This window comes from Anomaloglossus baeobatrachus, chromosome 12 (genome assembly GCF_048569485.1).
Source record: "Anomaloglossus baeobatrachus isolate aAnoBae1 chromosome 12, aAnoBae1.hap1, whole genome shotgun sequence".
Lineage (NCBI taxonomy): Eukaryota > Metazoa > Chordata > Amphibia > Anura > Aromobatidae > Anomaloglossus > Anomaloglossus baeobatrachus.
The window spans coordinates 75487316-75514182 of record NC_134364.1 but is presented as its reverse complement, the minus strand read 5'-3'; the positions used below and the strand labels follow the sequence as shown (position 1 = coordinate 75514182).

The 26867-nt window shown below is 49.0% G+C and overlaps 1 protein-coding gene across 1 annotated transcript in view; it reads right to left on the bottom strand.

Moving 5' to 3' along the window:
* DPH6 (diphthamine biosynthesis 6) overlaps positions 1-26867 on the bottom strand; it is a 140291-nt gene that overhangs the window by 55046 nt on the left and 58378 nt on the right. Inside the window, exon 8 of the mRNA XM_075329966.1 lies at positions 14389-14476. Coding sequence (XP_075186081.1) covers positions 14389-14476 — 88 coding nt within the window. The remainder of the gene's footprint in view (positions 1-14388; positions 14477-26867) is intronic.

Genomic DNA, 26867 nt, shown 5'->3' with positions numbered 1-26867 from the left:
TTATGTTATTGATATACACAGCTTTAAGTGAAATCAGTGAAGGAAACAAGGTAACAGCAATCGTCTCCTTTACACTGTCAATACCTTATGCTGCCAACCGTCTGCCTAATCTGAGATCTTTAGGCTAAGGCTTAATGAGCGTATGGCATACAATGCGAGTGTATCAGATGCGATAGCTAGCTCCCGTTGTGCTGCGAGTGTAAGCCGAGTCTCGTGCCATTGCAATCTGATCCTGCGATCGAATCACAGCTGTGGAGGAGAGGGTGGGCACTGCGGAGGAGAGGGAGAGAATAATCTACTCCATTGCCAGCTTCTGTGATTATCACACTGCACTCCGGTGACACCAGAGTGCAGTGCAATGTTTCTCTCGCACCCATAGACTTGCATGGGTGCAAGTGATTACGGATTGGTTTCCACCCATGCAGAGACTGTTTTCTCAGTCCAATTAGGGCTAAGAAAATAATCACAGATGGGAATGACCCCATAGATTAACATGGGTCCGAGTGGAATACAATTTTTTTTATCTTTTTCACCTGACAAAACCCTAAATAAAAGCTTACAAGAACAAACCACTTATAACAAGGTAACAACCACTTGCTGTGCATATTGTCAGGCTTTAAAAAACAACACACAGCAGCTAAAAAGAGTGACCTGACCATTCTATAGGTGGCTTCCATTTGGCTCACCACATTACATACTAAAGTTTTTATTTAAAAAAACCGCACTGGTGGAAATGATGCAAAAGATGTTGGAGAAATGATTGAAAAGAATCCTAGTCCTGTTCCTGTCCTGGCTGAGGTGGCAGCTTAGGGGAGAAGCTCCTGCCACCCCTCACAGAAACCGACTAAAAACAGACCCCCCGGACGAGCCACCAAACAGAGAGCAGCACAGGAGGTTACCTAAAGCAGACAGCTATGGAACGGTACCTCCTGAGAAGCTCTGGGAGCGGTGAATCAGCCTGGAGAAGCTTTGATATGGACAGAGGAGAAGATAAGATAATGGCACCGAGCCTGATGGGGGAGGAGCCTGAACGCATGGTGAGAGACACAGAAAAGCAAACACAGAGCTGGAAGGGGAGAGATAAGGGAGATATGAGCGAGGAGACAGGAGATAAGGAAGATATGAGCGAGGAGTCACAGGAGGACACAGCAGGAGAGAGGTGGATGCAGGGGACTGATGATGGTGGATCGCAATGGGAGGATGAAGGAGATATGGAGGCAGAGGGGAGAGAGGATGCAGACAAAGCAGGGCAGCTCAGAGACACAGCAGTGTTGGAGGATGAAACTGACAAACAGCACAGGGAGATTAATCCCACTCAGACTCACAGGAAGTCAAATGCAAGAATTCATAGTACCCCTTCCAAAGGAAACAAAAAGCAGCCTACTACACCAACATCACAAGCCTGCAAGCTATTGGGGGATGGAGGTGGTGGCCCAGTCCAGACAAAGAGAACTAAGAAAACAGCACCACCTGCAGGCCAAGACAAGTACACACAAAAGCTTAATGTGGACTATAAAAAACTGGCTGAAGAAGTGACATCACACTTGTCAAAAGAGGTTAAAGTGGCTATTGAGGCAGCCATACAAACATCATTAGCTAATATGCAAAAACAGATAAATGCCCATGCCTCTAGACTGGCAGAATCAGAGCAGAGAATATCTGACTCCGAGGAGACAATACTGGCTATGCAAGCACAAATAGCAGCTCTAGCAAAATCTAATGAATACTTGAAGGATAAAGCGGACGATTTGGAAAACAGATCGAGACGAAACAACTTACGTATAGTCGGGTTGCCAGAGTCTGTGTCGATTGGACGGTTGGATAATATATGCGAGTTGGAGCTACCGCAGGCCCTGGGCATAAAGGCGAAATTCAGAGTTGAAAGAGCCCACAGAGTGGGTCCACTGAGACACCAGGAGGCGAATAAGGGAGAGGGCCAAAACTCAAACAAGAATACCCCGATAAGAGCCAGGCAGGTGATTGTCAAGTACCTTGATTATAAGCATAAGGAGGAAATATTGAGGGCCTTTAGAGAACGAAAGCGTCCACTACAATATCAAGGCAACAGACTGCTAATTTTTGGGGATTATTCAGCGGAAGTATCCAGAAGGAGAAAAGAATTTACCAAAATTTGCTCATTTCTGTACAACAAAAAAGTAAAGTGCCAGCTATTATACCCTGCTACACTGAAAGTTAGAAACCCCAATGGCTCGTTTGTATACTACAAGGACTACAAAGAAGCAGAAAACATTCTCATGGCAGAGCTCAACAAGACTAGGTCAGAAAGGCAAGAAAAAGGAGCTAGTGGAGAAGGGAATAATAGAAGAGGATCCCCCACAAGCTCAGGAAGAGATGTGGGACGTCTTGGGGGACAAAAGCAAGTCGAGACCAGGGAGGAAAGGAGGCCAAGCCCGGGTCGACAGCATAATTCTCGCCTGGAACACAGGAACCAACCCTTGGAGAGAAACCATGATACCTGAACTGGAACTCGCTCATTGTTTTTCCTTTTTTTGCCTGTTTTTTTTTTTTTTTTTTTTCTCTCTTCCCAAACAGGGAGAGGCGTTGAGGAGGATGCATTACGGAGAGAGGGTTGGGGAGGTGAGAGGAGGAGGGGGAAGGGAGAAAAGAGAGGAAAACATCCCAAAGTCTGGGTCCTCTTCCCCCCCTCTTTTTTTTTTTTTTTGTTCTTCTCCTTTCTTTCTCCATCTTCTCTCCCCTTGGTCTTTTTTTTTTCTTTTTTTCTTTTTCTCCTTTGTCCAGGAACATCATCCAAATTCAAATGAAGTGGGCCTGTTCTGGGCGGACTGATGGCTACCTGGAGTCAGAGATAAGTAGGACTGGAGAATCTTGCTGAGGTTTTGACATACTGTGCTAATTTTTGCATAATTTTCAAAGGCTTATTCAAGTTAGTCCGGGGATAGAACATATATTTTTTGGGGGGTGATTAGGGAGCTACATATTTTGGCTAGGAATAGGGGAGCTCACCAACGTGGCGGGAAACGCCGTGGATTTCTCGGAAGGGAAAATATGTTTTACAGTTACATGCTTTTTGTTGTATTTGTTATATTTGCAAGGTGGGGAAAGGGAGTGTCGATTTTGTGGTACCAACTGTGATTCTAGTGTCGAACATCTCGTCTTCCTTGATGCAGGGGCCCATAGGGGAGGGAGTAGTAAAAGCAGAATACACAGGTTAACATGATACAGATAACTACGTGGAATGTTAAAGGGCTGAGATCACCTAACAAACGAGCAATGATATTGAGACATCTGAAAAGACTAAAGACAGACATTGCCTTATTACAGGAAACCCACTTGGGGGGGGAGGACTTTTTCCGCATGAAGAAACATTGGGTGGGCACCGTTTACGGGGCAGCGGCACAAGGTAGAAAAGCGGGCACTATGATTCTAATAAATAAACAATTCAGTCATGAGGTAGTGGCACATGAGGCAGACGACCATGGAAGGTGGCAGCACTTAACAATCGTTAGTCCAGCGGGTAAACTCAGTATTTATAATGTCTATGGCCCAAATTCACAACAAATCACATTCCATGATGACATAAAGGCCACCATATTAGCAGATGGGGAGGCTAACATTATAGTGGGAGGCGATTTTAACACTGTCCCAGACTCAGCTGAAGATAGGAGGAGGGGCGAGGAGGGGACAGCTAATGTGGGCAGGAGTTTAGACAATAGGGATGTAACATTAGAAGACGTAGGACTGAAAGACATCTGGAGACTAACTCACCCACATGACAGAGAGTATACACACTTCTCTCACCCTCATGATAGCTGGTCACGTATTGATCAGTTCTGGATCTCGCAAGACTTACTGAGTGGAACGCAAGATTGTGTGATAGAGAATATGGTGATCTCTGATCATAGTCCGGTGAGATTGGGCATTAGAGAGAAATTCAGGAGAGGTACAGATATCATATGGAGATTCCCATCGTTCCTTCTCAGGCAAGATAATTTCCACAAGGTGCTACAGGAGTGGTGGGGAGAATTCGCAGAGGACAATAAGGAACATAGAGAGTCCCCAGTGATATTTTGGGAAACGGCAAAAGCGGTCCTAAGGGGCCGTCTGGTGGGGTACGCAGCCATGATCAAACGGAAAACCAATGAGAATTATAATTTCCATAGTGAAGCAGTACGGGTAGCATATACAAATTATGTGACAAATAGATCTCCCATGACAAAAGGCAGATGGCTGGAGGCAAAAGAGGGATTTGACGAATGGGCCAAAAAAAAGGAACAACTATTCTGGTCGCACAAGGAGGTTGACTTACATAGGTTTGGCAACAAGGCGGGAAGGATGTTGGCCAATCTGGCAAGGGGCAGCAGAAAGATGACAGTGATCTCTAAACTGAAAACAAAGGGGGGAGAGGTGACTACGGATCCTAAGGACATTAATAAACTGTTGGGAGATTACTATAGAAAACTATATGGGTCAGGGAATAACGACATGACTGATGAGGCAGAGTGGCTAAGACAAGCCCAAATGCCTAGCTTGACGGAGGAAGATTTGAGTGCCTTAAACGCAGATATCACAGTAGAGGAGGTGACGAGAACAATTGGGGAGCTTAACACCAACAAGGCACCGGGACCTGACGGTTTCAATAGTGAATTCTATAAGGCTCTGAAGGATCTGATCTCGCCGGATCTAACCTCAGTCTTTAATGCTTTCCTGGGAGGGGCGGAAATACCCAAAAATTCCAACATAGCATATATTAAATTACTACCCAAGGGAACCAAGGACCTGGATGATCCCTCTAGTTATAGACCTATATCGCTCATAAATCAGGATTTAAAAATTATGTCCAAGATCATGGCTAATAGACTGGCCGAGATCTTACCTAGGATCATTACGAATCACCAGGTGGGGTTTATTAAGGGGAGAAATGCCGTTACCAATATCCGAAAGACAATTCTAGTGGTAGACGCGGTTAGACTGGGTCTCACTGAGGGAGGGGCTAGACCTGCCCTAGTTACACTTGACGCAGAAAAAGCGTTTGATAATGTAAATTGGGGGTGGTTAGACAGGGTAATGGAGGCCATAGGGATTGTAGGCAAGATGAGACTTTACATTAGAAACCTTTATGCCAACTCGGGAGCTAGGGTTCACACTCCGGGCTTTCTATCAGACGTGTTCCCTTTGATGAAGGGAACAAGACAGGGCTGCCCATTATCTCCTCTTTTATTCAACCTGGCAATCGAGCCGTTGTCAAGAATACTACAGGGACAAAATAGCTTTAAAGGAATCAAGATAAGGGGTTCAGAAGTAAAGACAGCGCTTTTTGCTGATGACATCATACTTTATATGGGGGACCCCGGTGCGGATTTGCCACAGACTCTTGCCTTGATTGAAAAATTTGGCTCATTCTCCGGTTTCAAACTGAACAAAAAAAAATGCGAGATCATGTTCCTAAAGGGGCATCATGGGACAATGGGGGGACAAATAAGGGATGGCTGTCTATGTGGAATTCCTATAGCACAATCTTCAATTAAATACCTGGGAGTGCATATAGGAAGATCGGTGGAAACAATCTATAACTTGAATTATGGACCGCTAATCAGGAAAATTATAGTTCAATTAAAGGGATGGAAAGGTCTGCCACTTCCATTACTGGCAAGATGTCACCTGATAAAAATGATGAGCTTTCCTAGGCTGCTGTATCCCTTCCAGACAATCCCGCTATTGCTAAAACTAAAGGATGTGAATAAGCTCAACTCCGCGTATACAGAATTTCTGTGGAGGGGAAGGAAACCCAGAATAAAGCTGCGTACGCTGATGAAGTCAGCAGAGGAGGGAGGTCTAAACTTTCCAGATGTCCAAGGGTATAATCTTGTATGTATCATGAGGCATGTAATTGATTGGGTGAGAGGAACGAGTAGGCACTCAGATCATGCGATGGAAACTAAATATGCGTCACCGTGGGATCTGACGTCCATTCTGCACTCCCCACTATCCAGGGTTGAAGGGCACATAAGGAACTCAATTATATTCCGAGACACCATGCTAACATGGAAGTCGGTAAGGAAAAAACTGGGGCTCTCATGGAAAGTGTCCAAGTACTTGAACCCCTGGGCATTCCCAAATTTTCCCCTGGGACGAGAAAACAAGCTATTTACTAGATGGAAAGAGAGGGGAGTCAGGAGAATGATAGATGTTATGAATGTGGAGGACAGGAGGTGGATGACAGGTCGGGAAGTGCTGGATAAGTACAACCTTAATAGCTCACATGTCATCCAGTATGAACAATTGAAACATGGAATAATAGGAGACCTGGGTGTGGTTGGAAGAGAGCTGAACAGAAGTTCGATTGATGAGTTACTGGAATGTGATGTAACAAGTATAAATGTCTCTAAAATTTATCGATCGCTAAGGGGGGTGCTTATCTCTCGGGAGGATAGTCGGACTTTAAAAGCGTGGGGGAAACAATTGGGAAGGGAAGAAGTGGTGGATGATATACTGAGAGGATGGGTACAAGTGCGGAAACACATTACCAATGAGAGATGGAGAGACACTCAATTCAGAATTCTACATAGGGCCATTATAGGTTTCAACATACCAGGTAGGGATAGGTGGTGTCCTAAGTGTCAAAAAGAAAAAACGGATATGCTGCATGGGCTATGGGAATGTGAGACAATCGCTAGGTTCTGGAACCAAGTCAGACTATTTGCCCAGTCAACATGGGGAATTTTCAGCAAACTAGACTTAATGGTGTGGATTTTCCACTCCTTTGAGGGAGGAGTAGGAGGAGGACCGAGCACGCAGGAAAAGAGGAAATACGCAATAATGCATGACATAGCCTTGATAGCTAAGCGTTGCATCTTAAAACACTGGATTCAAAGGGAGGGCCCATTCATAAAGGAGGTTGTGGGCGAACTACACAACCTTCTGAAGTGGGAAAAACTAGAAGCGGAGAGGGATAAAGATGGGTTGACAGCCAAGTTTTTTGTGAGATGGAGACATTTTATTGAAAGCCAATTCACACAGGGAGAAATAATTAACCTGATGGCACCTTTTGTTCACTCAGAGTGGTATATCCTGAGCGATATCCAGGACAGCCTGGGTAAACTGAGAATCACCTAGGAGGGGGCTCTGGCGGGAGGGGGAGACGAGACGGTTGGGAATACCAAGACACGCTAGCAAAATTGAAATCATTCAGGGACGACACAGAGATTTAACGAATTGTATTGCATATGTTATATTATATTTCATTACCTATGTTTTGGTTTAATGTTACTGTATACTATCTTAAATCGAACAGCAACATGGAACTCCAAATTGGGGTATCACCCACCTCTATGTCACATTTTGTCAGACGAATGTTCTTCTTTTGCAATGATACTTGTCATGTTTTTACAAATTTGAAAAATCAATAAAAAACGTTTTGGAAAAGAATCCTAGAAAATATGCTCCAAGACTAAAGACACCAGCGTGTCCTGAATGGTCTTCTTCATGCACAGCTTTTCAGATATGTGGATGTCTAAAAGGGGAGTGCACATACCCTTATAGTTTGTGTGGCTGCTCATATGTCTTTGCTTTTTGCAGAACAAGTGTCTGCTATGACAATAAAAACAAAAACAAAAAGCAGACATTTCCATTTTTTATTCAATTCACAGATCAAATTCACCATTACAAAATCAATGGATTTGTGAAAAAAAACTCATCGCACAAAAATGCCATGTGTGTATGCCTGTTTTTTTACAGTCACGATTCCTCTGTGAGGAGCATCTTACACACAGATGATGCTCTGCTGCACTACAGAGCCGGCAGGGACATTATTCCTCTGTGAGGAGCATCTTGCACACAGGTGATGCTCTGCTGCACTACAGAGCCGGCAGGGATATTATTCCTCTGTGAGGAGCATCTTGCACACAGGTGATGCTCTGCTGCACTACAGAGCCGGCAGGGACATTATTCCTCTGTGAGGAGCATCTTGCACACAGATGATGCTCTGCTGCACTACAGAGCCGGCAGGGACATTATTCCTCTGTGAGGAGCATATTGCACACAGGTGATGCTCTGCTGCACTACAGAGCCGGCAGGGATATTATTCCTCTGTGAGGAGCATCTTGCACACAGGTGATGCTCTGCTGCACTACAGAGCCGGCAGGGACATTATTCCTCTGTGAGGAGCATCTTGCACACAGGTGATGCTCTGCTGCACTACAGAGCCGGCAGGGACATTATTCCTCTGTGAGGAGCATCTTGCACACAGGTGATGCTCTGCTGCACTACAGAGCCGGCAGGGACATTATTCCTCTGTGAGGAGCATCTTGCACACAGGTGATGCTCTGCTGCACTACAGAGCCGGCAGGGATATTATTCCTCTGTGAGGAGCATCTTGCACACAGGTGATGCTCTGCTGCACTACAGAGCCGGCAGGGACATTATTCCTCTGTGAGGAGCATGTTGCACACAGGTGATGCTCTGCTGCACTACAGAGCCGGCAGGGATATTATTCCTCTGTGAGGAGCATCTTGCACACAGGTGATGCTCTGCTGCACTACAGAGCCGGCAGGGACATTATTCCTCTGTGAGGAGCATCTTGCACACAGGTGATGCTCTGCTGCACTACAGAGCCGGCAGGGACATTATTTCTCTGTGAGGAGCATGTTGCACACAGGTGATGCTCTGCTGCACTACAGAGCCGGCAGGGACATTATTCCTCTGTGAGGAGCATCTTGCACACAGGTGATGCTCTGCTGCACTACAGAGCCGGCAGGGACATTATTCCTCTGTGAGGAGCATGTTGCACACAGGTGATGCTCTGCTGCACTACAGAGCCGGCAGGGACATTATTCCTCTGTGAGGAGCATCTTGCACATAGGTGACGCTCTGCTGCACTACAGAGCCGGCAGGGACATTATTCCTCTGTGAGGAGCATGTTGCACACAGGTGATGCTCTGCTGCACTACAGAGCCGGCAGGGACATTATTCCTCTGTGAGGAGCATCTTGCACACAGGTGATGCTCTGCTGCACTACAGAGCCGGCAGGGACATTATTCCTCTGTGAGGAGCATCTTGCACACAGATGATGCTCTGCTGCACTACAGAGCCGGCAGGGACATTATTCCTCTGTGAGGAGCATCTTGCACACAGGTGATGCTCTGCTGCACTACAGAGCCGGCAGGGACATTATTCCTCTGTGAGGAGCATCTTGCACACAGATGATGCTCTGCTGCACTACAGAGCCGGCAGGGATATTATTCCTCTGTGAGGAGCATCCTGTACACAGATGATGCTCTGCTGCACTACAGAGCCGGCAGGGACATTATTCCTCTGTGAGGAGCATCTTGCACACAGGTGATGCTCTGCTGCACTACAGAGCCGGCAGGGACATTATTCCTCTGTGAGGAGCATCTTGCACACAGATGATGCACTACAGAGCCGGCAGGGACATTATTCCTCTGTGAGGAGCATCTTGCACACAGGTGATGCTCTGCTGCACTACAGAGTCGGCAGGGACATTATTCCTCTGTGAGGAGCATCTTGCACACAGATGATGCTCTGCTGCACTACAGAGCCGGCAGGGATATTATTCCTCTGTGAGGAGCATCTTGCACACAGATGATGCTCTGCTGCACTACAGAGCCGGCAGGGACATTATTCCTCTGTGAGGAGCATGTTGCACACAGGTGATGCTCTGCTGCACTACAGAGCCGGCAGGGACATTATTCCTCTGTGAGGAGCATCTTGCACACAGGTGATGCTCTGCTGCACTACAGAGCCGGCAGGGACATTATTCCTCTGTGAGGAGCATCTTGCACACAGGTGATGCTCTGCTGCACTACAGAGCCGGCAGCGACATTATTCCTCTGTGAGGAGCATGTTGCACACAGGTGATGCTCTGCTGTACTACAGAGCCGGCAGGGACATTATTCCTCTGTGAGGAGCATATTGCACACAGGTGATGCTCTGCTGCACTACAGAGCCGGCAGGGACATTATTCCTCTGTGAGGAGCATCTTGCACACAGGTGATGCTCTGCTGCACTACAGAGCCGGCAGGGACATTATTCCTCTGTGAGGAGCATGTTGCACACAGGTGATGCTCTGCTGCACTACAGATCCGGCAGGGACATTATTCCTCTGTGAGGAGCATCTTGCACACAGGTGATGCTCTGCTGCACTACAGAGCCGGCAGGGACATTATTCCTCTGTGAGGAGCATCTTGCACACAGGTGATGCTCTGCTGCACTACAGAGCCGGCAGGGATATTATTCCTCTGTGAGGAGCATCTTGCACATAGGTGATGCTCTGCTGCACTACAGAGCCGGCAGGGACATTATTCCTCTGTGAGGAGCATCTTGCACACAGGTGATGCTCTGCTGCACTACAGAGCCGGCAGGGACATTATTCCTCTGTGAGGAGCATCTTGCACACAGGTGATGCTCTGCTGCACTACAGAGCCGGCAGGGACATTATTCCTCTGTGAGGAGCATCTTGCACACAGGTGATGCTCTGCTGCACTACAGAGCCGGCAGGGATATTATTCCTCTGTGAGGAGCATCTTGCACACAGGTGATGCTCTGCTGCACTACAGAGCCGGCAGGGACATTATTCCTCTGTGAGGAGCATGTTGCACACAGGTGATGCTCTGCTGCACTACAGAGCCGGCAGGGATATTATTCCTCTGTGAGGAGCATCTTGCACACAGGTGATGCTCTGCTGCACTACAGAGCCGGCAGGGACATTATTCCTCTGTGAGGAGCATCTTGCACACAGGTGATGCTCTGCTGCACTACAGAGCCGGCAGGGACATTATTCCTCTGTGAGGAGCATGTTGCACACAGGTGATGCTCTGCTGCACTACAGAGCCGGCAGGGACATTATTCCTCTGTGAGGAGCATCTTGCACACAGGTGACGCTCTGCTGCACTACAGAGCCGGCAGGGACATTATTCCTCTGTGAGGAGCATCTTGCACACAGGTGATGCTCTGCTGCACTACAGAGCCGGCAGGGACATTATTCCTCTGTGAGGAGCATCTTGCACACAGGTGATGCTCTGCTGCACTACAGAGCCGGCAGGGACATTATTCCTCTGTGAGGAGCATCTTGCACACAGATGATGCTCTGCTGCACTACAGAGCCGGCAGGGATATTATTCCTCTGTGAGGAGCATCTTGCACACAGATGATGCTCTGCTGCACTACAGAGCCGGCAGGGACATTATTCCTCTGTGAGGAGCATCTTGCACACAGGTGATGCTCTGCTGCACTACAGAGCCGGCAGGGACATTATTCCTCTGTGAGGAGCATCTTGCACACAGATGATGCTCTGCTGCACTACAGAGCCGGCAGGGATATTATTCCTCTGTGAGGAGCATCTTGCACACAGATGATGCTCTGCTGCACTACAGAGCCGGCAGGGACATTATTCCTCTGTGAGGAGCATCTTGCACACAGGTGATGCTCTGCTGCACTACAGAGCCGGCAGGGACATTATTCCTCTGTGAGGAGCATCTTGCACACAGATGATGCACTACAGAGCCGGCAGGGACATTATTCCTCTGTGAGGAGCATCTTGCACACAGGTGATGCTCTGCTGCACTACAGAGCCGGCAGGGACATTATTCCTCTGTGAGGAGCATCTTGCACACAGATGATGCTCTGCTGCACTACAGAGCCGGCAGGGATATTATTCCTCTGTGAGGAGCATCTTGCACACAGATGATGCTCTGCTGCACTACAGAGCCGGCAGGGACATTATTCCTCTGTGAGGAGCATCTTGCACACAGGTGATACTCTGCTGCACTGCAGAGCCGTCAGGGACATTATTTCTCTGTGCAGAGCATCTTGCACACAGGTGATGCTCTGCTGCGCTACAGAGCCGGCAGGGACATTATTCCTCTGTGAGGAGCATCTTGCACACAGGTGATGCTCTGCTGCACTACAGAGCCGGCAGGGACATTATTCCTCTGTGAGGAGCATCTTGCACACAGGTGATGCTCTGCTGCACTACAGAGCCGGCAGGGACATTATTCCTCTGTGAGGAGCATGTTGCACACAGGTGATGCTCTGCTGCACTACAGAGCCGGCAGGGACATTATTCCTCTGTGAGGAGCATCTTGCACACAGGTGATGCTCTGCTGCACTACAGAGCCGGCAGGGACATTATTCCTCTGTGAGGAGCATCTTGCACACAGGTGATGCTCTGCTGCACTACAGAGCCGGCAGCGACATTATTCTTCTGTGAGGAGCATGTTGCACACAGGTGATGCTCTGCTGTACTACAGAGCCGGCAGGGACATTATTCCTCTGTGAGGAGCATATTGCACACAGGTGATGCTCTGCTGCACTACAGAGCCGGCAGGGACATTATTCCTCTGTGAGGAGCATCTTGCACACAGGTGATGCTCTGCTGCACTACAGAGCCGGCAGGGACATTATTCCTCTGTGAGGAGCATCTTGCACACAGGTGATGCTCTGCTGCACTACAGAGCCGGCAGGGACATTATTCCTCTGTGAGGAGCATCTTGCACACAGGTGATGCTCTGCTGCACTACAGAGCCGGCAGGGACATTATTCCTCTGTGAGGAGCATGTTGCACACAGGTGATGCTCTGCTGCACTACAGATCCGGCAGGGACATTATTCCTCTGTGAGGAGCATCTTGCACACAGGTGATGCTCTGCTGCACTACAGAGCCGGCAGGGACATTATTCCTCTGTGAGGAGCATCTTGCACACAGGTGATGCTCTGCTGCACTACAGAGCCGGCAGGGATATTATTCCTCTGTGAGGAGCATCTTGCACATAGGTGATGCTCTGCTGCACTACAGAGCCGGCAGGGACATTATTCCTCTGTGAGGAGCATCTTGCACACAGGTGATGCTCTGCTGCACTACAGAGCCGGCAGGGACATTATTCCTCTGTGAGGAGCATGTTGCACACAGGTGATGCTCTGCTGCACTACAGAGCCGGCAGGGACATTATTTCTCTGTGAGGAGCATGTTGCACACAGGTGATGCTCTGCTGCACTACAGAGCCGGCAGGGACATTATTCCTCTGTGAGGAGCATCTTGCACACAGGTGATGCTCTGCTGCACTACAGAGCCGGCAGGGACATTATTCCTCTGTGAGGAGCATCTTGCACACAGGTGATGCTCTGCTGCACTACAGAGCCGGCAGGGACATTATTCCTCTGTGAGGAGCATCTTGCACACAGGTGATGCTCTGCTGCACTACAGAGCCGGCAGGGACATTATTCCTCTGTGAGGAGCATCTTGCACACAGGTGATGCTCTGCTGCACTACAGAGCCGGCAGGGACATTATTCCTCTGTGAGGAGCATGTTGCACACAGGTGATGCTCTGCTGCACTACAGAGCCGGCAGGGACATTATTCCTCTGTGAGGAGCATCTTGCACACAGGTGATGCTCTGCTGCGCTACAGAGCCGGCAGGGACATTATTTCTCTGTGAGGAGCATCTTGCACACAGGTGATGCTCTGCTGCGCTACAGAGCCGGCATGGACATTATTCCTCTGTGTAGAGCATCTTGCACACAGGTGATGCTCTGCCACACCTTCCTGACCTTCAGAGCCGGTAGTGACATGTTTCTTTTGTGCAGAGCATCTTGCATTTGGAGATGCTCTGCTGTGTGTCTTTGAGCACTTGCTGACAGGTTATTTGACAACACAGGATCCATGCAGGTTCTGGGAGGTGTTGATTACTCAGGTGTTCCACCTTCCTGGTAATTGTTCTGTTTCATTACTGAGCATGCTCTCCCAGAACTTTGCCAGTCGTACTCTCTGGTTCTGCAGTTGTGTTCTTGGCTTGTTTTCTGATCTAAGTTTCTTGACCACAGACCGTTATTTGTCTCCTTTCTGCCCGCTCCCTGTTCTTGTCATTACCTCCTGGCTTTGGACCTTGGACTGCTCCCTGACCACATCTCTGTCTACTCCGTGAATCTATACGTACGCTTCTGGAATTCTGACTCTCGCCTTGTGACTTGACTGAACTTCTGTTTACTCCTTGTGTCCTGTCGTGCCCTCCTGTTTCCTGACCCCTGCTTGTCTGACCTACTCTTCTGTCTATACTACCAGTAAGTAATGACTAGCATCCCATTTTAATTGCTGAAAGAAGCTTAGAAATTGTTTGTTTTTTTTTGCTTTTGAAAATATGGAGGGAACAATGATGGTAAAGTGGACACAGACCAAAGATGAAGGACAATCAGATCCAGCACAGTGATGAATCTTTGCATGTTCTCTTGTGTGTACAATAGATCAATAACTGCAGGTCTGAATGAGGTCTTCAGAGTGTGTCTTTTTGAAAACATTATAGATGAAATGTGACGGGAATGTATTCTGAATTACAATAGTGGAATAAGAGGACAGAGATGTAATAGGAGAATTCCAGGAGGCTGCTGCCGCGTTACTCACTTTATCCTCCAGATGAAGCTTGGACACTCGGAGATACGCCACAGGAGCAAAGGCATCATTGGAGTGCATCACCACCTCCGAGGAATCGCTGCAGAAGAAGAGACACCGGGGTCACATCTACGAGTGGACGGCGGCGGCACACGCAGCAGAGAAGGCAGCCATCACAAGCACAGGCTGCCCACAATATCACATTCATTTACACATTTCTAAATCCATATATTACTATTATAACAATCGTACAAAACCTCTTGTATGAATCGTGCTCAAGCCAGAAATATCTGGGTAATGCAAATATCAATGTGAGCAATGGCTGGGCAACCAACATAGGACTGCGAGCAGAAGACGGCCTTTCTGGGCTGTCGCCTGCAGCTATGATGAGAGCATGTTAATAGTGCAGCTACAATTACCGGCAGGAGCAGGAGGCACAATTCACTAATAACACTCTATAATTAGCTAAAGACCCGTGTGAAGAGCTCAGCAAATTATTAGGGACCAAGCTCTTAAGTGTCACCCATTTCTCCTAAAAAGAGGAGACAAATTCGCTCATTCTCCTTCTATTAGAAGAACCTATGGGTACTGCTGTACCCTCAATACCTGGGGCATTACTGCTGCATCAGTTACAACACGGGATTAATAATGACAAAAAATGGTCATCCCAAATAATTATCCGTCAGTATTTTCAAAAGGTTTGTTCTGCTGTTACCAAAAATCAGTGTTTGATTGAAGAGCTGTGTGTTAGATCTGAAGCATTGGTCACTCCAGCTCTATTTCCCTGCCCAAAGTCATCTCCTGCCTGACTGACAACCTCTATGCTGTGCGACTTCAGAGCAATGACCTGTCAGTCAAGAAGGAGGTGGCGGCGCTGGGCGGGGAATAGAGCTGCAGTAACGGAGGCATCAGATCTACCATAGCTCTTCAGCCTCATTTACATGGGGAATAGAGCTGGAGTGACGGAGGCTTCAGATCTACCATAGCTCTTCAGCCTCATTTACATGGGGAATAGAGCTGGAGTGACGGAGGCTTCAGATCTACCATAGGTCTTCATCCTCATTTACATCAAGAAGGAGGCGGCGGTGCTGAACGGGGAATAGAGCTGGAGTGACGGCGGCTTCAGATCTACTATAGCTCTTCAGCCTCATTTACATGGGGAATAGAGCTGGAGTGACGGCGGCTTCAGATCTACCATAGCTCTTCAGCCTCATTTACATGAGGAATAGAGCTGGAGTGACGGAGGCTTCAGATCTACCATAGCTCTTCATCCTCATTTACATCAAGAAGGAGGCGGCGGTGCTGAACGGGCAATAGAGCTGGAGTGACGGAGGCTTCAGATCTACTATAGCTCTTCAGCCTCATTTACATGGGGAATAGAGCTGGAGTGATGGAGGCTTCAGACCTACCATAGCTCTTCAGCTTCATTTACATGGGAATAGAGCTGGAGTGATGTAGGCTTCAGATCTACCATAGCTCTTCAGCCACATTTACATCAAGAAGGAGGCAGCGGCGCTGGGCGGGGAATAGAGCTGGAGCGACAAAGGCTTCAGATCTACCATAGCTCTTCAGCCTCATTTACATATCAATGCAAACGCTGATTTCTCAGTAATGGGGGGACAGACTGACCATGTAAAGGTATCAATGGACTGGTCTTTGAAAGAGCTACTAATATAGGACCCTCTGGGGCGTGTCTTCAGGCTGCTCTGCACTATTACTACTTGACAAACAACATAAAAATTAGCACCAAATAAAAAAAGCCCGTATGGCTGAATTTGCAAAATAAAAAAAGATCAGAATAGTCAGGGGAACAGTAAGTATAAAACAGGAGGAAAAACTGGAGACTTCTGACCTGGTGACAGGTCCTCTTTACAGTGGCCGGTCACTTCCATTGACGCATCCTGGGTACACGTTCTGCCCTCTTAGCTGCCCGAATGCATCGTACATAGTTATTCCTGTATCCATTTACATCAGTTGAAAATAGCAAAATGTTCCCAATGTCAAGAACACGTCCTAACTCTCAGGACAGCACAGGCAGCCCACATGAGAGGGAAGGTATCATGACTAAACGCTGTCAGGAGACAATTAGGAGCTATGATTACTGGGATTTTAATGTTAAAAAGTGAAAGCTCGGAATGAAAAGCAAAGACTTGCAGCCTCTAAGTGCCGGAGTCGCTAGGTTTTTTTTAAAAAAAAAAAATAAAAAATAAAAAATTGTCGCTCTGGGTGATTTCTGCTCAGTGTGAGCACCTGTCACCCGAAGGAAGCCGATTGTGATCGCTGCTGTGCCATTATGGCAGGAGCAAGGCAAATCACAGTGTTCAAACACCTAGTGGGGTGGGCAGCTGAGAGAAGGAAAGCCGAAAGGCTGCCAGACCCGGGCACAAGACTGGCACATTGCGCTCGCCTGCGAAAAGTCTCACAAGCACCAAGTCAAAAAGGCTGATGGCACCCTTAAAATTGTTCCAGAAAGTGAAGTATTTCTCCCAGAAAATTATTGCAATTACACATATTCTTTTTTGTTTATTGGAACACCACAAAAAAACGGCAAATTGGACAAAACTTCACACAAAACTCCAAAAATGGTCTGGACAAAATTGTTTGCACCCTCAACTTATTATCTGGTTGCCACCCTATGGAATAAATAACTGCAATCAATCACCTCCTATAACCATCAACAAACGTCTTACACCTCTCAGCTGGAATTTTGGACTCTTCTTTTGCAATCTGCTCCCGGTCTCTCATATGTGAAGGCGTCTTCTAACAACAGCAGAGTCCGTCAGAGACTTCTCAGATCCGGACTCATTGCTGCCGCTTCAGAACTCTCTAGCACTTTCTTTCTACCCATTTCTGGGGGTTTCTTCAAGTATGTTTGGGGTCATTGTTCTGCCGGAAGACCCATGATCTAGCACGTAAATGAAATGCAGCTTTCTGACACGGACAATGCTTTGGTAATCTTCAGATACCTTGCACACAGTCAAGACCCCCAGTGCCAAAGGCAGCAAAACAACCCAAAAACGTCTTTAAGTCTCCACTATATTTGACTGTAGGTGCTGTGTTCTTTTCTTTGTAAGCCTCATTACGTTTTTGGTAAACAGTAGAATAATGTGTTACCAAAAACCTCTATTTTGGATTCATGTGTCCAACAAGCCGCGTTCCTAGAAGGATTTTGGTTACTCACATACATTTTGGTAAACTGCAGTCTAGCTTTTTTTTATATCTCTGTGTCAGCAGTGGGGTCCTCCTGGGTCCCCTCCATAGCATTTCTTTCACTCAAACGTCAATCGATAGTTTGCTCTGACACTGATGCACCTTGAACCTCCAGGACAGCCTGAATTTCTTTGGAACTTGATTGGGACGGCTTAGACTATCCACGTTGCAAGCTTTCATCAATGTCTCTCTGCCATCTATGTTAAGGGAGATTCGCTACAGTGCCGTGGGTTGTAAACGTCTTTATTACGTTTTGCACCGTGGACAAAGGAACATCAAAATCTCTGGAAATTGACTTGTAACCTTGCGATTGTTGATATCCTTTAACAATTTTGGTTCTCAAGTCCTCAGACAGTTCTCTTCTTGTCTTTCTGGTTTCCATGGATAGTGTGGCACACACGTTCACACAATGCAAAGATTGAGTCAACTTCTCCCCTTTGTATCTGGTTTCAGGTGTGATTTTCATTTTGCCCACAATTTTGGAAAGGTGTCAACAATTTTGGGGTTTTGTGTGAAATTATGTTCAATTTGCCTTTCTTTCCCCAATACTCACAAAGGAAATATACATGTGCATAACAAAACAGTAATTGCAATAATTTTCTGGGAGAAATATTTCATTTTATGGAACAATTTTAAGGGTGCCATCACCTTCAGCCATGACTTTACAAAGCTGGGTTCAAAGGAGTGCAAGAAAAAAGTGACCCTTTTTTAATGCAGAAAAAAAGATGAGATTTTTTATCAGTACATCCTTTTGTTAAGTCTGTATGCACAAGGACATCACATGGCTGTCTAAATCTGGCCTACATTGATTCTAAACCTAAAGGCCCCGTCACATGCAGCGATATCACTAGCGAGCGCACCCGCCCCCGTCGTTTGTGCGTCACGGGCAAATCGCTGCCCGTGGTGCACAATATCGTTAGGAGCCGTCACACGGACTTACCTGGCTAGCGACGTTGCTGTGGCTGGCGAACCGCCTCCTTTCTAAGGGGGCGGTTCGTGCGGCGTCTCTAAGCAGCCGCCCAATAGAAGAGGAGGGGCGGAGATGAGCGGCTGTAAGATCCCGCCCACCTCTTTCCTTCCTCATTACCGGCGGCCGCAGGTGGGCTGCAGTTAGTCGTTTCCGAGGTGTCACACGTAGCGATGTGTGCTGCCTCGGGAACGACGAACAACCTGCGTCCTCAACAATCAACGATTTTTTTCAAAGGAACGACGTGTCAATGATGGACGATTTGGTGATTATTTTCCATCGTTAACGGTCGTTCGTGCGTGTCACACGCAACGACGTCGCTAATGATGCCGGATATGCGTCGCGGAATCCGTGACCCCGACAATATATCGTTAGATACGTCGTTGAGTGTAACGGGGCCTTTAGTCTCCATACACCTTAGATGGCTTCTGGCCTAGCGATACTTTGGCTGACCGTCCGGCTGGCAGCTAAATCAGCCATTTGTCCCATACACAGGTTCAGACAAGCACTCCAGAGTTCTTCATGAGAAAGCAGAAGGTGTTACCACAGGGCTACGGCAGAGTCACTATACTCACAGTAGCTGCAATCTATGATCATTGTGAAAACACAGCATGGGGGCAGCTAAGGCCAGGTTGAAATCCCACCAAGGACAACATAGGCAAGGAGTTTGTATGTTCTCCCTAAGTTTGCCTGGGTTTCCTCTGGTTTCCTCCCACGCTCCAAAGACATAATGATGGGGAATATAGATTGTGATCCCCAATGGGGACCACAATGATGATGTCTGTACAGCGATACAGCATATGATGGCGCTATATAAGCAATGCATAATAAATATTAATAAATAAGAGAAAAAAAATCATGCCCATCTTTCCACCAGCTTATGTATTTATAGACATCTTATAAATCTGTGGTTCAAACCCCTATTTCTCATTATGCTTGATTTATGGGTATAAGCTTGCACAAAGCTTGTGACATGCATGCAGCTGTCACTGCAGGCACTCTCTGCAGCTCTTCCTGGGTATTTTCCCTATCCCTAAATCCACTGCTGTATCTGCTATATATATAATATATATATTATATATATATATATATATATATATATACTAGAAGGTGGCCCGATTCTACGCATCGGGTTTCTAGAATTTATGTATTGTGTAGTTCATGTATGATTTTTGTTATATATATATATATATATATATATATATATATATATATATATAGATGTTGTTGTGTGTAGTTACCAAGTGTTTGTGTAGGGCGCTGTACATGTTCTGAGTGTCGCGGGGGGTGAGAGCGGTGTTGTATGTGTGTTGCGTTGTTTGTGGAGCGCTGTGTGTCTGTAGCGTTGTGTGTGTGTGTGTGTTGTGCGGTTTGTGTGGGTGTGGTGTGTTTTGGGGGGAGGTATGTTTTGAGCAATGTGTGTGTTGTGCAGTATGTGCATATATTTGTGTGTGCAGCGTTGTCTGTGTGTGTGGGTGTCTGTGTAGGGCGTTGTTTGTGATTCGTAGTGTGTGTGTGTTGTGCGGTTTGTGTGGGTGTGGTGTGTTTTGGGGGGAGGTATGTTTTGAGCAATGTGTGTGTTGTGCAGTATGTGCATATATTTGTGTGTGCAGCGTTGTCTGTGTGTGTGGGTGTCTGTGTAGGGCGTTGTTTGTGATTCCTAGTGTGTGTGTGTTGTGCGGTTTGTGTGGGTGTGGTGTGTTTTGGGGGGAGGTATGCTTTGAGCAATGTGTGTGTTGTGCAGTATGTGCATATATTTGTGTGTGCAGCGTTGTCTGTGTGTGTGGGTGTCTGTGTAGGGCGTTGTTTGTGATTCCTAGTGTGTGTGTGTTGTGCAGTGCGCGTGTGTGTGTGTGTTGGGGGGAGGTGTGCACCTCTCATCGTGCTCCATCGTCCATGCTGCGCACCCCCCATCGTGCTGCATCCGCCATGCTGCGCACTCCCAAACGTGCTCCATCCGCCATGCTGCGCACTCCCAAACGTGGTCCATCCGCCATGCTGCGCACTCCCAAACGTGCTCCATCCGCCATACTGCGCACTCCCCATCGTGCTGCATCCCCCATGCTGCGCACTCCCAAACGTGCTCCATCCGCCATGCTGCACACTCCCCATCGTGCTCTATCCGCCATGCTGCACACTCCCAAACGTGCTCCATCCGCCATGCTGCGCACCCCCTATCATGCTCCATCCGCCATGCTGCGCACTCCTAAACGTGCTCCACCCGCCATGCTGCGCACTCCCAAACGTGCTCCATCCGCCATGCTGCGCACTCCCAAACGTGCTCCATCCGCCATGCTGCGCACTCCCAAACGTGGTCCATCCGCCATGCTGCGCACTCCCAAACGTGCTCCATCCGCCATGCTGCGCACTCCCAAATGTGCTCCATCCGCCATACTGCGCACTCCTCATCGTGCACCATCCGGCATGCTGCGCACTCCCAAACGTGCTCCATCCGCAATGCTGCGCACTCCCAAACGTGCTCCATCCGCCATGCTGCGCACTCCCAAACGTGCTCCATCCGCCATGCTGCGCACTCCCAAACGTGCTCCATCCGCCATGCTGCGCACTCCCAAACGTGCTCCATCCGCCATGCTGCGCACTCCCAAACGTGCTCCATCCGCCATGCTGCGCACTCCGAAACGTGGTCCATCCGCCATGCTGCGCACTCCCAAACGTGCTCCATCCGCCATGCTGCGCACTCCCAAACGTGCTCCATCCGCCATACTGCGCACTCCCAAACGTGCTCCATCCGCCATACTGCGCACTCCCCATCGTGCACCATCCGGCATGCTGCGCACTCCCAAACGTGCTCTATCCGTCATGGTGCGCACTCCCAAACGTGCTCCATCCGTCATGCTGCGCACTCCCAAACGTGCTCCATCCGCCATGCTGCGCACTCCCAAACGTGCTCCATCCGCCATGCTGCGCACCCTCCATCATGCTCCATCCGCTTGGGAGTGCGCAGCATGCCGGATGGTGCACGATGGGGAGTGCGCAGTATGGCAGATGGAGCACGTTTGGGAGTGCGCAGTATGGCGGATGGAGCACGTTTGGGAGTGCGCAGCATGGCGGATGGACCACGTTTGGGAGTGCGCAGCATGGGGGATGCAGCACGATGGGGAGTGCGCAGCATGGCGGATGGAGCACGTTTGCTCAGCCTCTCTCCTTCCAGCCTCCCTCAGCATCAGCCTCCCCCTCTCAGCCTTCCCCAAGATCAGCCTCTCTGCTCCCAGCCTCCTCCAGCACGCCGTGCTCCTCTGCCGACACTCACCCACACCCGATCGCATCCACTCACCCACACAACCGATCGCATCCACGCACCCACACAACCGATCGCATCCACTCACACACACAACCGATCGCATCCACTCACACACACAACCGATCGCATCCACTCACACACACACCCGATCGCATACACTCACACACACACCCGATCGCATACACTCACACACAACCGATCGCATCCACTCACACACACCCGATCGCATACACTCACACACACAGACACTGACGATATTGCACATACGCGCTGATACTCACAACATCCGGGGATATCACATGCTTCTGGCCATGTGATCCTCCCTCAGGTCCTGGAAGCTCACAGCACAATATCGCCGCCGAGAAGCAAGCGATATCCCAGGATGTTGTGAGTATTTGGATGCGATGTGATGTGTGAGGTGTGTGTGAGTGTGATCTGATTTGTGTGTGTGTATGTGTGTGCTGTTATGTGTGTGCTGTTATGTTATGTATGTTCCGCAGCTGCAGGACCTTGATGTGTGGATGCGATGTGATGTGTGTGTGATGTGTGAGTGAGTGTGAGCCGGTGTACACTGGTAACTATGATACACATCGGGTAACTAAGGGACCTTAGTTACCCGATGTGTATAATGGTTACCAGCTTTCACGGCCTCCGTGAAGATCCCAGCATCGCAAGGTTATGTCTGGCACTGCCGGGATCCTGACGGAGCCGGTGTAGAAGCAAGCGATATCCCAGCATGTTGTGATGTGTGGATGTGATGTGTGAGGTGTGTGTGAGGTGTGTGTGATCTGATGTGTGTGTGTACTCACCTGGGAATCGGAGCCCCGTGTCAGTTGGGCCACAGCGAGCGTGCATTGCGTGAGGGGGGCGGGGCCTGCAGAGAGCCGGGGCGAGAGGCCAATCCGTGTGGGGGGGCGGGGCCATGGCGAGCCCAGCGGCCAATCAGCTTTGTGTCACCGTAAGGACACAATTTCGGAGCATGACAGACAGACAGACAGACAGACAGAATAAGGCAATTATATATATAGATATATATATATATATATATATATATATATATATATATATATATATATATATATATCTTCTGTTGTGATTAAGGCTGGTTGCCCTCCCAATGGGATGTCTGAACAAGACGTCATGGGACATGTTATCAGAGATTGAGGGTTTGAACTCTCAGTGTGGAGAACAGAAACTGCATTATTGTTTACTAAAACTCAGCATAAAGAAGGGAATTTTGTTACTTACCGTAAATTCCTTTTCTTCTAGCTCTTATTGGGAGACCCAGACGATTGGGGTATAGCTACTGCCCTCTGGAGGCCACACAAAGCACTACATTAAAAGTGCAAGGCCCCTCCCCCTCTGGCTATACCCCCCCGTGGTATCACGGGTTCTCCAGTTTTAGTGCCAAAGCAAGAAGGAGGAAGCCAATAACTGGTTTAAACAAATTAACTCCGAATAACATCGGAGAACTGAAAAACCGTTCAACATGAACAACATGTGTACCCGCAAACAACAAAAAAACATCCCGAAGGACAACAGGGCGGGTGCTGGGTCTCCCAATAAGAGCTAGAAGAAAAGGAATTTACGGTAAGTAACAAAATTCCCTTCTTCTTCAGCGCTCTATTGGGAGACCCAGACGATTGGGACGTCCAAAAGCTGTCCCTGGGTGGGTAAATAAATACCTCATGTTAGAGCTGCAAAACAGCCCTCCCCTACGGGGGTGTCACTGCCGCCTGCAGGACTCTTCTACCTAAGCTGGCATCCGCCGAAGCATAGGTATGGCACCTGATAATGCTTGGTGAAAGTGTGCAGACTGGACCAGGTAGCTGCCTGGCACACCTGTTGAGCCGAAGCCTGGTGACGTAATGCCCAGGACGCACCCACGGCTCTGGTGGAATGGGCTTTTAGCCCTGAAGGAACCGGAAGCCCGCAGAACGGTAGGCCTCTAGAATTGGTTCTTTGATCCATCGAGCCAGGGTGGCTTTAGAAGCCTGCAACCCCTTGCGCGGACCAGCGACAAGGACGAAAAGTGCATCGGCACGGCGTATGGGCGCCGTGCGGGAAATGTAGATTCTGAGTGCTCTCACCAGATCTAGCAAACGTAGGGCCTTTTCATACCGGTGAACCGGATGAGGGCAAAAAGAAGGCAAGGAAATATCCTGATTAAGATGAAAAGAGGATACGACCTTAGGAAGAAACTCCGGAATGGGGGCGCAGCACAACCTTGTCCTGGTGGAACACCAGGAAGGGAGCCTTAGATGACAGAGCTGCCAGCTCAGACACTCGCCGAAGCGATGTGATTGCAACAAGAAACGCCACTTTCTGCGACAGCCGAGAAAAGGAAACTTCCTTCAGAGGCTCGAAGGGCGGCTTCTGGAGAGCAACTAGTACCCTGTTCAGATCCCATGGATCTAACGGTCGCTTGTACGGGGGCACAATATGACAGACCCCCTGCAGAACGTGCGCACCTTAGGAAGACGTGCTAGACGCTTCTGAAAAAACACGGATAGTGCCGAAACTTGCCCTTTAAGGGAGCTGAGCGACAATCCCTTTTCTAACCCCGATTGCAGGAAGGAAAGAAACTTGGGCAATGCAAATGGCCAGGGAGACACTCCCTGAGCAGAGCACCAGGACAAGAAAATCTTCCACGTTCTGTGGTAGATCTTAGCCGAATTCGACTTTCTAGCTTGTCTCATTGTGGCAATGACTCCCTGAGATAATCCAGCAGATGCTAGGATCCAGGACTCAATGGCCACACAGTCAGGTTCAGGGCCGCAGAATTCTGATGGAAAAACGGCCCTTGGGACAGTAAGTCTGGTCGGTCTGGCAGTGACCACGGTCGACCGATCGTGAGATGCCACAGATCCGGATACCACGACCTCCTCGGCCAGTCTGGAGCGACGAGTATGACGCGGCTGCACTCGGATCTGATCTTGCGTAGCACTCTGGGCAAGAGCGCCAGAGGCGGAAACACGTATGGGAGCTGAAACTGCGACCAATCTTGAACCAAGGCGTCTGCCGCCAGAGCTCTTTGATCGCGCGACCTCGCCATGAATGCCGGGACCTTGTTGTTGTGCCGGGATGCCATTAGGTCGACGTCCGGCACTCCCCAGCGGCGACAGATTTCCTGAAACACGTCCGGGTGAAGGGACCATTCCCCTGCGTCCATGCCCTGGCGACTGAGGAAGTCTGCTTCCCAGTTTTCTACGCCTGGGATGTGAACCGCGGATATGGTGGATGCTCTGTCCTCCACCCACATTAGAATGCGCCGGACTTCTTGGAAGGCTTGCCGACTGCGCGTCCCTCCTTGGTGGTTGATGTATGCCACCGCTGTGGAGTTGTCCGATTGGATTCGGATCTGCTTTCCTTCCAGCCACTGTTGGAAGGCCAGTAGAGCAAGATACACTGCTCTGATCTCCAGAACATTGATCTGAAGGGTGGACTCCTGCGGAGTCCACGTCCCCTGAGCCCTGTGGTGGAGAAATACTGCTCCCCACCCTGACAGACTCGCATCTGTCGTGACTACTGCCCAGGATGGGGCAGGAAGGATCTTCCCTGAGACAATGATGTGGGAAGGAGCCACCATTGTAGAGAGTCTTTGGCCGTCTGGGAAAGCGAGACTTTCCTGTCCAGGGACGTTGACTTCCCGTCCCATTGGCGGAGAATGTCCCATTGAAGTGGGCGCAGATGAAACTGCGCAAAGGGAACTGCTTCCATGGCTGCCACCATCTTCCCTAGGAAATGCATGAGGCGCCGCAAGGGATGCAACTGGCCCTGCAGGAGAGATTGCACCCCTGTCTGTAGTGACCGCTGCTTGTCCAGCGGAAGCTTCACTATCGCTGCTAGAGTATGAAACTCCATGCCAAGATACGTTAGTGACTGAGTCGGTGATAGGATCGACTTTGGAAAGTTGATGATCCATCCGAAAGACTGTAGAGTCTCCAGCGTAGCATTCAGGCTGAGTTGGCATGCCTCCTGAGAGGGAGCTTTGACCAATAAGTCGTCTAGGTAAGGAATCACCGAGTGTCCCCGAGAGTGCAAGACTGCTACCACCGCCGCCATGACCTTGGTGAAGACCCGTGGGGCTGTCGCCAGACCAAATGGAAGAGCTACGAACTGAAAATGGTCGTCTCCTATCACAAAACGTAGAAAACGTTGATGTTCTGTAGCAATTGGCACGTGGAGATAAGCATCTTTGATGTCTATTGAGGCAAGGAAGTCTCCTCTGGACATTGAGGCAATGACAGAGCGGAGGGTTTCCATCCGGAACCTCCTGGCGTGCACATGTTTGTTGAGCCGTTTTAGGTCCAGAACAGGACGGAACGAGCCGTCCCTTTTGGAACCACAAAGAGATTGGAGTAAAACCCTTGCCCTTGTTCCTGAGGAGGGACTGGGATAACCACTCCTTCCGCTTTTAGGGAATCCACCGCCTGCAGCAGAGCATCTGCTCGGTCTGGACGTGGGGAGGTTCTGAAGAACCGAGCTGGAGGACGAGAATTGAACTCGATTCTGTACCCGCGAGACAAAATGTCCGTCACCCACCGGTCTTTGACCTGTGACATCCAAATGCCGAAAAGCGGGAGAGCCTGCCCCCGACCGGCGATGCGGAGGGGGGGGGCTGGAAGTCATGAGGTAGCCGCTTTGGAAGCGGTACCTCCATTTGCTTTCTTGGGGCGTGTGTGAGTCCGCCACGAATCTGAGTTTCTTTGCGTCCTCTGAGTCCCTTTGGACGAGGTAAATGGTGTCTTGCCCGAACCTCGAAAGGACTGAAACCTCTGCTGCCACTTTTTCTGCTGAGGTTTGGGTGTTCTGGGTTGTGGTAAAGAGGAGTCTTTACCCTTGGACTGCTTAATGATGTCAGCCAATGGCTCGCCAAACAGTCTCTCTCTAGACAAAGGCAAACTGGTTAAACATTTTTTGGAACCAGCATCTGCTTTCCAGTCCTTTAACCACAAGGCTCTGCGCAAAACTACCGAATTGGCGGACGCCATTGAGGTGCGACTGGTAGATTCTAGGACCGCATTGATAGCGTAAGACGCAAACGCCGAC